We start from the raw sequence: 14772 nt of genomic DNA, 5'->3' as shown, positions 1-14772 counted from the left end.
TGTAGCATTACTTACATTGGATTGTGACATATGGTTGTAGTAGTCTTGTCCACCCGTATAGTATCCATAATGCGAATGGAAACCTCTGAATACGGGAGTGTAGATCTTCTTGTAGAATCCAAGATGCCATTTGCCAACTATTCTGTTCACGTAGTTGAAGTTTCTCAGGTATTCCGGAAGTAGATTTGCTGATAAAGGAAGACCTCTAGGCTCGTTTTCTTTCAGCACGCTGTGCTGCATTCCTGGGAACAGAGAAATATTGGAATTCTAAAAATAATAAACAATTAACGGGTGGGGGGGGGGATGCCGTAGAATTAAAAGCATACAGTATAACAAACAGAACTGAAAAAGCCATTAATTATAATTATCAAATTCATCAAAGATTTCCATGCCGAAAAGTATGCAGCCTTGTGGGTTAAAGGAGGACCATTCTGCAAATGTTCACAAGAAACTTGTAGGTGGTTAAATAGACATTAAGTTTGAACCTGGTAATGGAAATTAGTATAAGTTTTGGGTTTTACAAGTTTGATAGTTATTTTTTTGTACGAGTTTCGGTTCTCTTAGAATGTTAATGCACTGTTTCTAAATTTCGTCATAAATATATTAAGTAAGATTTAATAACCTAGGTTAGAACCAAAGTTCTAAGGTACTTAGAATAGCAAGGAAACAGCTTAGTTTACTGACTGGTAACATATACAGGGTTAGTCAAAAGTATCGGGACAGACCAGTACTAACGAGACGTGTGGACGGGGGAAAATCACATGTTGAAAGAGGGTATTGGTGCGGAAACTGCATTGAATGGAGGGTGTGGGCATCATGGCAGCCATCTTGGATTCCGCCATATAGGATATCACACAATATTTTCAAATGGAAAGGGGTATGTGTGACACATCAATTTAGGCTAGAATCGTCCCACAAACGACAATCTGAACTCATTTTGGACCTATTGCCATTCGTGGAAGAGATAGGGTGTGCTACGTTTGACTGCAAAAAATGAGATTTGTCTGAAAGAGACGCGTGGACGGAGGACAATCACATGTTGCAAGTGGGTATTGGTGTGGAAACTGCAATGAATGTGTAACCATCATGGCAGCCATCTTGGATTCCGCCATATTGGATATCACACAATATTTTCAAATGGAAAGGGCCTATGTATACTTCCGAAATATGAAATCACTAATACGCCACTTAGTGGACTAATTGCGCCAGCAGGGGAGGTGCAGTTGCAGCCCTCCAAGAGGTACCTGGAAAAATGTTCATGTAATTCCAAGGACTGAAATTGGAGCGATTATTACAAATATTACAAATTATATTGTTTTGTCCGATTTATAAGCTGTCAGTTACAGCAATTATCTGCCATGCCCAACAAAATAGCAAGGTAACATTACATTACAATAATGCAATAACTAGGAGTGTGGCCTCCCCGATGGTGCAGTGGTGGCGTCGTCGCCTTGTAATCAAGGGGTCCCGGGTTCGATACCCGGTGGGGGCACACAGTGGTTCGGATCCCACTGTAAACTGTAAGTCCAGTCCCAATTAGCCTTACTGTGCATAAAGTGGGCTTAAAACACCAACTGAATCAATCAATAACTAGGAGTGTGCAGGACGGAAAAAAAATGGTCGGGATAGGATTAGGAAGGAAATGTTAATAATCCTGACGTGCGGGACTGAAAAGCTTCTCTATTTACCGATTTATTTTGCGGTAAAACTCTCGAATTGTATGCACATGATTGTTTTTGCATTTATCGAATATAAACGTTAATTTTAAGAAATTTAAGACACTTATACTGCAGGAAATATCAAGAATTAATCTCTTTTAAAGATCCATTGTAATTTCTCGGCTGTTCGGGATTACGAAAAGTGGGGATCTCACCTCGTCAGTTTCAAATATTACCTTTTTTTTTACATGCATCAGAGGTAGCAAGCATGAAGGACAGTAGATTAGGTGATCTCTGTTTGATATCTGCGCTTTGTGAAAAATTACAAAAAGACAAAGAGCTGTTGATCAACAAAGCGATAGATGTTTATGGAGAGGAAGCAAGGCGAATCCAGATTATATCTAGATAGCAGACTGAATGTGTATACAGCGCCAAAGTATTTAAATTCAATTTGAATTTTATGATTTGTAAAGTAGTCGATAGTAATAATAATAATAATATAGCAATAGCAATAATAACAGAAACAACAACAATACAAGTCTCTATGACTGAAGGGCAAGAAATGAAATCTTACTATCCCCCCCCCCCCCCCCATCTGCGAGAAGAAATCCTGCGGGCGGCTTTGGAGTGGGAATCCCCCAAAGCAAAAAAGTTTAATCCGCAGAGTGCCGCGCACTGTGTGGCAACGTCCACCGGGCTGCGTTGCCTAGTTGGAGCGTCAGGCCGACCTCTCTCCGGAGCACTTTTGTGTCATCCCTCACCTTTCGAGCAAATACTGTCAGTTTGTATCTCATGGACTACAAAGAACAACTCTACCACGACATCTTTCAGTCTCTTAAACCTCCGAACTTGCCGGATGGTTGTGCTCCGACGTGGCAACAGCGTGAACTTCTGCCACCCGCCTAATTTCATGGCCATGCGTATAGTTGACTCAAATTTTCATTTACGGCTTAAGCGAGACCTTGAGAAACAGTAAACGTGTCCCTTCCCTAATTCTTGAAATACGAAAATTGTTGAAAATAATAATAATATTCACTAACTCATAAAAAGTTAAAAAGTACTTTATCTCTTCTCTCACCCATTCATTATTTCTTTATTACAATAGAATTCAGAACACTCCACAGCAGGACCGTCGTTAGACATGTGTCCCGCGTACCACCACACAGGTTATCGCGCTTTTGGGCAAAAAGGACGCTGAAAATTGAACGAAGAGAGCCGACAACCGTGTCATGTTAGGAAAGAAATGTGCCGAGAGTGGAACACCTGATCGAACTGACGAACGGGTGAGTGCATATCTTGGGAACCAGTGTACAGAATTTCATGCAGGTGGATGAACGCCCTGACAGTTTACCTTCCCTTTTTGGCATCGTGTATGTGGTGCGTTGCGAATTTGCGATGCGTCTGAGAGAGGAACAGGGAGTGTGCATAAACTGTTATTCAAATTTCTGGAAAAGTGCGAAGGATGATCAAACAAATGCTACATGAAGATAGAATGAGCAAGGGTGTTTGAATGGACGGTGGCGGATAATAGGTTTTAGACCAGATGGTAGCACCATTCCAGATGTTCATCACTTACTGTGATATAAAGGGGATTGTGCTCAAATATTTCTCTTCTTACAGGTCAAACAGTCAATTCTACTTACAGCTGTGACGTTTTCCGGTAGCTGCGTGAAAATATGCAACGATTTCGTCCTGAATTTTGGCAACGAAACAAGTGACGTTTGTATCGACAACACACCGTTTAACAACCCGTTGTTATAGGTCTTTTCTACTCTTACGGCGGTCGGCCCTCATGCTGGGCAGGAAAGTGGGGAGCGGGTACGCGACCAATCCAGCGCGAATAGAAACAACAACCTGTAGAACTAAGTTCGCGTAGTACTTCTTCCAGCCACGTCGTAACTCTCGGCGCCACCACTGTTGTCTTGTTGGTCTGCTGCATATTCCCCGCTCTCCCCACTTATCTTGCCAGCATGTAGGCCGACCGCCGTAAGAGTAGAAAAGACCTATAATGAGGAATGTTTTACCAAATATAACATGACTATCGTCCCTCACCCTCCATACTCGCCCGATTTGGCATCCTGCAACTTTTTTATTTTCCCTTGAATGAAAATCAAGTTGAAAGACCGTCGGTTGGACAGATGATCCAAGAAGATACACAGGAAGTGCTGGACACCACCACAGAATGCATTTTAAAAATGAAAATTTTAAGACCGGCATATACGAGTACATACATATGTACATACTTCTAATGTGATGGTGGTCTCCCCATACAGCACACCAAGTTTCAGACATATTTCAGAAATATTACAATCTTTCATGTATGTTTCTAACATTCTGGTTTCGCGTTGACGTTACAGAAAGCATCACATGAAGTCCCAGTTTTGTTTCTGAAACATTGCAATGTTATAGTTTCATTGTCTCGTTTCTGCAACGTCTCATTTTTCTTACATCTGTGAGAAATGTTTCAGAGACATTTCCGCAACGTTGGATTCAGTCATCATGCATGCGCGGCGGCCATCCGGGACATTTTCTGCTGTTACCTTCAACGCTGACCGGGAGTAGTGCACATCTTATGAAGAATAATGTTGTTTATTGAGTGGTAAGTTGAATATTATTAATGCCAAAGTGTGTTTAATTGTGTTATACTTATGCACGCTATATATTTAATTGGTTGACAACGTTGTCACAACATATACTGAACATTATGTAGCAACGTTAGGTATGTCAGGGGTTAACGTTGCCACAACTTTTTTGCAACATTACCTTGCTGCCTGTGTAATTTATGAATATAACAATGCATATTTAAAATATGGTTATTTCACATGGTAAGCTATTAGCAATCTTGCCAAACCATTTTTGTATATAATACATATGCGTAACAGGAAAAACTCATGTTTGTAACGTCACAGTTTCTCTTTACATATTATAAAAACTTTTCCTGCTCCACCAAAATAGGCAATTGTTAGTCTGGAGATTGTGATGAATTGACCAATCTCTAACTACACCTGGTAATCAGTTTCTTTTTGCAGTACTTAGCTCCTCATTATATAGTCTGGAATAAAAATATTTATCATGGGAGTTTCACTTGTATGTAACACATTTCATTTTCTGATCTTCCTGACAACTTCAATATTCACACATCTTTCGAAGGATAATAAAACACATTTTTTCACTAATTACAATCGAAAGTATCCTTATTTGTGTTACTAAAAGTTATGTTTGTTTTGCATTTGAGTCGCACTGCCATCTAGTGTACGCTGTAGGAAATATATGGTTTGGTGGTCAGTGCACACACAAATTCAGATTAAACAAAACACTCCGATCTGACGCTTGTGGCGCTCATGGTGGTGATCTTCCAAACTAAAGCGTATTCAGTGGAATGTTTTTTTGCAACGTTGATGCAACGTTATCACAACGTTGTTCCCCTACATACAACATTCATCATAAATACAACATTCATACAACGTTGTGGCAACGTTAGTGTGTTGACTGGGTTGTTACGTTCAGAGCCTCTATCTAATACAAATTACGAATCAACTGATTTGTTCTGTGACATCGTTACGTAATGTAAGTCTACGGCAGCACCACAGCCACGGTCCTACTTGTTAGATCAGCTCTCGATTGGTTGCACAAGCTATCAAGAATAAAATTATCCTATGAAAAAACCTTTAATAATAGTTCAAATGAACATAGCAGTCATAATCAAAATTCTGTTACATTATAAACAAAACAAACATGATACTGGCTTTAAAAAAACACAGCCCTCTGAAAGTGACAGTATGCCATGACTACTAGTAGTGTCACAGTGCCTTGACTAGACAGTGTATATTATTAAAAAATGACTAGCTATGCCAGGCTATCAAGCAAGTGTTTATAAAAGAATTTTGACCTGTCTCATTATCCACTATAATGTGAGAAATTCTTGTTATGAAATACATGTAAAATCAGAAGAGATTTTGTTGTACACTTTCATTTTTTCAAGCTGCTTATCAGGTTAGGTATATAATATGCAAAGCTAGCTTTTCCTATATTTCCAGTCATCAATCACCACATGGGTAAATACTTTCATTTTTTCATGCTACTTATCAGGTTAGGTAGATAATATGCAAAGCTAGCTTTTCCAATATTTCCAGCCATCAATCACCACATGGGTAATTTTTTGTGTGACAAAACCAAATTCCTAATTATATTTCTCTCTTAATCACTTGTTGGGTTACTCACTTATGTTAATAATCTCTCCCCTTCTCTCTCATGCAGTCTTGTATAGTTTTGTTTGTCATGAGGCTTGTGATGCCCTCCATATACTATATTCATAATTTTTTCGTAATTAGGTAGGTAGAATTAAAGATTATTGACAAAAAAATAAAAGGTTAAAATGTAATTATGATGCTGCACGATTGCACAAGTTGCAAATGTTGTATTTAACTTGACATGCTAAAAGAAAGATGAAACATGAAATTTTTTCTGTGGAATGCCGAGGAATTTTCTAAAAAAGTAGATGGAAACACTGATTTTCACTAATATTAACGATTTGGATGTTACATGACATATTGAGCATTCATTAAAAACCTTTATGCTAGTTCTGAGCAAATAATATGAAGTAAAAGCAATTTTTCTTGCCAAAATTGAATTGTTTTTACGGCATTCTCAGAGGTTACCTTTATAAAAAAACTGAATTGTGCTGACATGAAGAATGTAAATTCTTGATGTTGCTTTGCAATTTTCTTCAATGCTAAGATGTTTATGACTCCAGCAGTTAGTTTTTATGCAGATTTAGCAGTAATTAAGTATTCTATGGCTGATTTAAGAATAGTTTCTTTCGCAAGAACGATCATTTTTGGACAAAATTTGAATTTCAAGTCAAAACTATGAAACAATACAAGTTTAATATACTAGATTTGGGTCATTCATGGTTCAATTGTTATTATTAAGTTTCCAAGGGGTAAAAAATTGGTAATATTTAGTTGTTTTTATGCTAAAAATTCATACAATCATCATTTCTTTGTAATTAGGTAGGTAGAATTATGGATTATTGACAAAAATAAAATAAAAGGTTAAAATCAAATTATGATACTGCACGATTGCACAAGTTGCAGATGTTGTATTTAATTTGCCATGTTAAAAGAAAGATGAGATACGACATTTTTTCTGCGGAATGCTGAGAAATTTTCTAAAAAAGTAGATGGAAACACTGATTTTCACTAATTATAAAGATTTGGATGTTACATAACATATTGGGCATTCACTAAAAATCTTTTTGCTAGTTCTGAGCAAATAATATGAAGCAAAAGCAATTTTTTTGCCAAAATTCAACCTGTTTTATGGCATTCTCCAAGGTTACTTTTATAAAAAAAACTGAATGTTGCTGACATGAAGAATATAAATTCTCGATGTTGCATTGCACTTTTCTTCAAGGCTAAGATTTTACTTGTGCAAAATATTGTCTTTTGAAATGAAAACTTTGACCAGAATTGATATTATGACATTATTTCCTTTCAGGAAAAAATGAATGTTACTGCACTCCAACAAGAGGTTATAGCGGAGAATCTGCAATGAAATACTTCTTTACAGAACAAAAGCAATTGTATTTTCACAAATTTAGACAAATAAAGAATATATTTTATGAAAAAATGTTATTTTTATAATAATTTTTCTTTGAAGTGATGCATGTCCAATTTTTAGAGTTCAATGGTGACATGGATAGTGTCTGATCACTCGCTGGTGTAAAAAAATGTATCAAAGTATGCTTATTTATATTTATTTGGTTCTTTGAATTGAAGTTTATGCACAAATAGGCTAATCGGGACTGGACCTACAAATCAAAATGGGATCCGTATCACTGCAATGTGCCTCTACCAGAGTTTCGAACCAGAAATCCCTTCATTACAAGGAGCTTAATTCAATTTCTCAGTGTATTCTGAAACTGACCAATCCATCCTAACCAATATAACAACGTTGAAAGTCAAACATGGGTGAAATATAAATGATTAAAAAATAATAGAAATGAGAACATATAATTATATCTTTGAAGTAATAATTCAATGGAAATTGCTCACAAGTAACATTAAGAGAATTAAATTTTCTAACTAGTAACCACAACCTCTGATACACACTGCACATTTAATATTCTAGAGAATGTCAAAACTTTTCATTGATTTATAAATTTTTAGTTATTATTCAATTATATTATTCGTATTGTTACTGCCTAAAAATTGCTAAAGTTTAGCTTGTCTCCACTTTGCACTTGTGAATTGATATTTATTTCCCAGTTGTGGTTACTGGTTCATTTACTGAATTTATTTTGTGGTCAAAGTGTATATACATTTCTCCAATTATGTAAGTATATAGGATATTATTACATTCATTTTGAATTTTTATTTGAGATACGTAAAAGGTGAGAATGTCACATAGTAAATTTTAGTATCCAAAGTTATATTTGAAGACATGTGCTCAATTTGTGATGTTTGAAATTAATTTGGAATATTGCTGTGTAATTCTGAAAGTTCGAACACCATATAGGTTGAAAATCATACATGTGGAACATGTGTTCTGTCCAGAAAAATTTTTTTCATTCATACAGAGACATTAGAGTAGAATTTGCAGATGACTGGTGACTCATAGAATCATGAATGAATTTCATACAACACTAAAATGCTTCCAGCTTCTCATCTATTAGTAGAGGGGACGGGAGCATTATGCTGATCACATCACTCAAATCCCACCTTCTTTGTGACAGGATGCAACAAACCACGGAGAGCTTATTATTGCATGTAAAACTTTACACACATTTGAAGGTAGTTTAGGATTTGGTGGCGAATACGAGTATTTTTCTTTTTTTAGTTGTAACTGTTGTCTGGTGTGAATGAATGTGCATTTCGTACTTTTATGCACTTTTTCCCCCCTCGAGAATAATTGTAGCAATTGAGATACGTGGTCATTTGAGGAGAGGTAAAATAAATATAATTAAATATCATTCCTAATTAGGTATCAAACATTGTGAATTTTATTTTCAGGAAATGATTTACAAATTAATACTGAAATAAAGGGGCTTAACCCCAATAGACCCCATTAAATATTTCACTCGTGAATACAGTACTCATTCCATTCAATATAACCGTAATGGAAAATTATATCACTGTAACGTAGCTGAAATATCACAAAACCTTACGGAAATGTATTTGTAATGTTACACTGACATGTTTCTGCAATTTTACATTGACACGTTTCTGTAATGTTGCACTGATATGTTTCTGTAACATTACGAATGTTATGTTAGATTCGCGGACATTTTTACATTGCTGAAACATACCTGAAACATCATAGTAATGTTTCGCAATGTTGCTGCAATGTTACAATGTTTCACGAGTTACGTATCCGTAACATATCTGAAACCATGTTGTGCTGTATGGGTCTAAGCCCAATGTAAGTTTTTGAACTCGGCAGTAGCACCACTCCGAGAAATTTTCGACACCACCTTGTATAAAATAAATCAGCAAATGAAAATTATGTAAATCAAGTGAAGACGGAATTTCCAAGAGAAAGATATTTAAAATGCTGCTTATTTTTTACTCTGAATACAGAATGTCCCAAAATAGTGTTTACACTTTTTGAACGTTAAGAACATGAACAATAATAACAGCAAGTATGAACCTTTTTTTTGTGTTAGAAACCTTAAATTTATAGGTGTTCAAAATGGCCGACATTGGCAGCAGTACATCATCTGCAACGCTGAACAGATAAATAAACAGCAGATGTGGTTCCCACGGCTAAGAAAACACAGGTAGATTCAATCGCATGTCTCAATGTCATCCAATTATAGGCGTAGTTATACCGCATTTATTTGCAACCTGTCCCGGTTCCCGCGCTAGCTGATCGCTGGCTTTTCTCCGTGCTGGGGAAAGTCAAAGCCAGGCAGCCAATTAAAATACGCAACATCGCAACAGCGTCTACGTAAGCGCCTCTCTTCTGGCTTCCATTCGCTCCTCGCTGCCCAGCAGAGGATTTTTTCCTCGTTTCTCATTGGCACCCTATGTTGGCACCGAAACTGTCGAGTGATCGCTAGCGCGAGAAACGGGACAGGTTCTAACAAAGGGGGGTGCTAAGGGACATCAGAACCTGACATTAGCCCCCCCCCCCCAAATGCATGCGACATATACACAAGATAATTAAAATGAAAAAAAAATCCTAGGAAATTCATCATGAAACTTTCATATGCTACTCTTATGGCGTGTCAGTCACACTTCAGGGAAGAAGTTCAAATTAGGTTCACGGTTCGATTTACAATGAAGGCGGCGGATTTCCACACCCCCTCTGTCGCCACTCCGCTCTCTGGTTATGTGGTAATGAATGACACATCCCAATCAGGGCTAATTTTTCCACCTATTGAGTATGTGAGCTGTATTATTTAATTAATATCACACTGGCACCTACACTGAATTATGCCTATATGTTTTATGATTATTTCACAACATTTATTTTAGACTAACGATTCAATATTGCTTTTATAATATTTTCTTCTGTTCTCTGTAAAAGTTAAAATGTATGTGCATTTTATGGGAATCATATAATCCGGACAAGGTTTCAAAGAAAATATATTAATGTTATTTCTCTTGATATTTCACGTTGAAGTGCATGGATACAACACTGTTACATTCAAACAATAGCGGCGTCCAGTTTTAACATAAACGGAGTATTTCAACAATGAGTTCCTACAAGTGCATTTTTCTGAACATTTAAAAGAGGAGCTATCATAGATGGTGTGGCAATAAAGTTTCCGGATGGAATCTCTTATTAATTTCAGGTCACGTCCATAACAAAGAGCTGGGTAAGATACTGACCAGTGGACTACCCTCTGCCTGCGCACGAACTTTTACGCACATGCGTGGAGCAGTCTGGCTGTATCATTTGTTAGATTTGGACTGCATCTGAGCTCCGTCGGAATTATGTTAAGTTCCAAAGTGGAACAACGTGTTAATGTCACAGAACTTGGGAAATCCGCCACGGAAACTTACAATTAGTTGAAAGAAATTTGTGGGGAACAGTGTTTACTTCGCACACTAGTTTTTCGAGTACGTAGTTTAAGAAGTTTAAAGAGGATAGAGAATCCTACGGGGACGATCTATGATCAGGCCGCCCTTGCTCTTCGAAACGTCAAGTCAGTATCGAGAAGGTCGCTAAAATTGGTCGTTGATTGGGTGTCTTAAGGTCAGACTGTCAATCAGTTGTATTTTAAGAATGTTTTGAGGATCCTTCATGGACAGTTGAGAAGGAGACCAGACATGTGGAAGACTGGCTCATGCATTCTTCATCAGGACAACGTGCCAATTCACAACGCGCTAACTGTGAAGAAGTTTTTGGTAAAACACAACATTCCAATGTTGGAATATCCACCGTACTTGCCGGACCTAGCCCCGCCCGACTTTTTATCTTCCCAAAAGTCAAGTCTGCACTAAAAGTAACCCGGTTCGAGTCTGTGGACGCGGTGAAAGCCAAAGCGACGCGACTCTTGAACAGCATATCAGAAAATGACCTGCAACACTGCTTCTAACAGTGGGAGATTTTCGTGGAGCGGGGTAGGGATCGGGGAGGGGACTACATTGAAGGGTACAATATTTCGACTGTCTGATTTTTTCAATAATAGAGTTACAGCATGAGTCCGGAAACTTTATTGCCACACCTCGTAGTTTGATTGAGTTAAATTTTTTTTAGTCCACTTTATACACAGAATTGCTAATCGGGTCTGGACCTACAGTTTAAATTGGGATCCTATCCGTACGTGCCTCCATTGAGTATCGAACCCGGGACCCCTTCATTAGCTGTCATTGTAAAGACTTTAATAGAGTAGCAGTTTTGGTGGGGAAAATGTAGGCCTACACCTGAATGTCACGTGAATGCAAATTTGTCGCGATTGTGAAGAAGCAATTTCAGTTTGTCCCGCGTAATCTCTTTATTACATGGCGATCACTACAGTTCATTAGTGAAATCACTTCTTTTTTCACTTAGTGGGTCAACATTCAGATTTTCTGCCAAAAATGTGAAATTGAAAAGAGAAAAGGTGTTAGTTAGAATATTGGAGAGCTATTGGGTATTACAGACTTTTAGATACCGTCACCAATCACTTTGAGTGAATTATAGTTTTTTTTTTGTTTTTAGTCCACTTTTTGCACAGATAGATTAATCAAGATTGGACCTACAGATTAAAGTTGGATCAGAACAACTGTCTGCCTTCACCGGGCATCGAGTCCTGGATCCCTTAAATGCCAATCAGGAGGACTTACTAATCACTTTGAAACTTGATTTTCGGAATACAGCTTACGCATTGTTCGTGCTGTAGACCACTTCATGAAATTGAATACCGATAGTTCAACAGCTTTCATTGCAAATTGTAGTGAAATTATAAAAAATGCAAAGTTTCGCTGTGCAAAAATTAAAGGAATATTAATTTTTACTATTTAATTACCTCGTACTTTTAACTGCATTTCAGCTTTATAATCTGTTCATTTCCATGAAGATAGGACTACCCTTTAATATTATAACATTTTAAAAGTATGGTTCTTATTCTAAAGAAGACGTGATATTTTATAAATTCGCAACCATCTTTAATAGTGTATTTAATCCTTTAATAAAAGAAGCACTAGATATCAACACAATTCCAACAGAGATCACCTGTTTCCCAAGGAGAATGGCCATGATGATTTTCATCATGGATAATAGCATGAATAATGTTAGCCCCATTTACCCCCCCCCCCCCCCCCAAGTGGACTGACGAAACTCCGCCTATGCATCCAGTGTCCGTGGCTTAGTGGCGTACGCATTGTTCTTCCAATTCTGACGGTGTTAAATCGGGAGATCTGGGTGTACATTCGACACTTCTTACGTGTCTCGAAACAGACGTTGTTCATCTCTGCCATTTTGTGTACACTAATGCCTGCCGTCTGGCGAGCGGTGACGGAACTAAAAAAAAAGAATGTCTACACGCCCTCACACACACTCAACATAGACGTTGCAGCTACAAATACAAAAAGTCCAGTAAAGTCATCTTTAATAGTTTCTCTGTTAATAACGTTCAAACGTAATTTTGGGACACACTGTTTAATTTAAGTTCCGTACCCACCTAGATGTATTGGATATCTTCCAGTGAGTAAAGCTGTTCTAGCTGGAGTGCACAAGGGCAACGTATAGTGATTGTTCAAAATTATTCCTCCGTAGCACAAAGCATCGATGTTTGTTGTTGGTATTTCGTTTGAACCATGGAAGCTCACATCGTTGAACCCCTGAAAGACATTTAAATATTTTGTTCCTTTAGGATGTATAAAGAATTGTATCATAGTGTTAACAACATACAAACAATATTGTTTTAACCTTTAATGCCAATATGTTATTCTACACTGAATAATTTGATATCATTGTTTCAAAACATGACATTGCACGGCACTGTTTACAGCGAGAGACTTTACAGTGAATTATTCCTATAAATATTTTTAAGGTATTAAAGTTTGCATTTTTTTGGTTATTTTCTTTCTTTTCCCTTGTGGACTTACACAGGGACGGCTTAAGGGTTGAATAACCTGGGCGACTGACTGGGGCGCCACTCTCTGGTGAGGGTGCGCCAGATAGTTGTCCCTCTGTGCAGTATAGGAGAATTTCCAGTAGCTGTGTAGCATCCCCAAGGATCAAAGATTTACAATCTATGAGGAGTATGCAGTAATGAGAGTAAGGAATCCCCCATACGAATCCCACTCTATAAGTACTGTAACTGAATATATATGTATATATATATGTATATATATATATATATATATATATATATATATATATATATATATATATATATATATATATATATATATATATATATATATATATATATATATTCATGAATTGAAAACTTAGTGAAATTATTCCAGAACCCATCAACACATGGTGATTTGCTTCTGTTCTGTGTTGGTAACAAACAGTCTATTGAATTTCTCATGTCTACTTTTAATAGACCCTATATAAAGAGATGTATGTGTCAATTCAGCCTCTACTGAAATGATAGAGCGATTTCTTGGGGCGCTCTCTTTAGGAAAATTGCCACCGTCCTCTTGGCAGTTCCAGTCCAGCCCTGAGTAGTGCTTGTGTGCTGTAAGATGTATCGTTGTGGCAATGTATATATACAGGGTGATTGGAAATTCGACCTATTCCTGGAAAGGGATAATACTAGAGCACATTTTCAACAAATTTGACCCTATGCACCGGGGGTCGGAAATCAATGGGTTCGAGTTATTGCAGTTTGTAGATTTTCGTGACATATTCCGACTTGCGACCAAAAAACTACTAATTGTGAAAAAACTACTACATTCTGGGCACTTAATCGACATGTTTCTAACAGCTGACGAATGAGTGACTACTGGAAAAAAAATCATGCCCAAAATTCCCATATCCACAGAAAGAAACAGTCATTGAAGCACACGTCATGAAGAATTTTGGAAATTATCGTTTAAATCGAAGAGGATTAGTAGTGTAAAATATACTAATACTGGATCGATAAATGATGAGGTGTTTTGACTGAATAGAAATACTTAAAACTAAGGCAAAATGTCTATAAAATTTTATTGTTACTGTGTAAAACCTACGATTTTTGTAAAAAAAGAGCTTCCGAGAAAAGATGACCCACTCAAATTGATGTGGCTAAACCTGAATTTGCTAAAATTTCTGTTTATAAACTTGTTAAAAATATGTCTTTTCTCAATATTGTTTTGGCTACACTTAAAACTAAGTTAAGATGCTCTTAAGAGCTACACCTATACCTATACTTATACATATTTATTTTTGATCCATTTCTGGTTTATTTCTGGTTACAAATATGCCTGATATTGCCCTATTTTGTTAGGTATATGTTGTATTTATACTTTTACTTATCACCGAGTGGATATTAGAAAACGACAAACAGAATTTGTTGTTTTAGAAATATTCTACAGAGCCATCTATGTGCAAATGTCTGAACTTGGTGAACAGACTCGGGTCAACAAGGCAACTTTTTTCAGTACGTCAATATTTTAAACTCTCTCTGCCAGCAATAGGGAATGGTAGTAAGCGTTAGACAAAGTACTTTGAAGCTGAATATGCCTTT

The 14772-nt window shown here is 37.0% G+C and overlaps 1 protein-coding gene across 2 annotated transcripts in view; it reads right to left on the bottom strand.

Annotated features, from left to right (window-relative positions):
- LOC146005361 (arylsulfatase B-like) overlaps positions 1–14772 on the bottom strand; it is a 253395-nt gene that overhangs the window by 26620 nt on the left and 212003 nt on the right. For both annotated transcript variants that reach the window (XM_083144565.1, XM_083144567.1), the window contains 2 exons: positions 12772–12931; positions 16–242 (listed from right to left, as the gene is read on the bottom strand). In XM_083144565.1, the coding sequence (XP_083000691.1) occupies positions 16–242; positions 12772–12931 (387 nt within the window). The remainder of the gene's footprint in view (positions 1–15; positions 243–12771; positions 12932–14772) is intronic.

The sequence above is a fragment of the Lepisma saccharinum genome, chromosome 23 (genome assembly GCF_977018435.1).
Source record: "Lepisma saccharinum chromosome 23, izLepSacc3.1, whole genome shotgun sequence".
NCBI lineage: Eukaryota > Metazoa > Arthropoda > Insecta > Zygentoma > Lepismatidae > Lepisma > Lepisma saccharinum.
The sequence above is the reverse complement of the archived record's forward strand: the minus strand, read 5'-3'. Positions and strand labels throughout refer to the sequence as shown.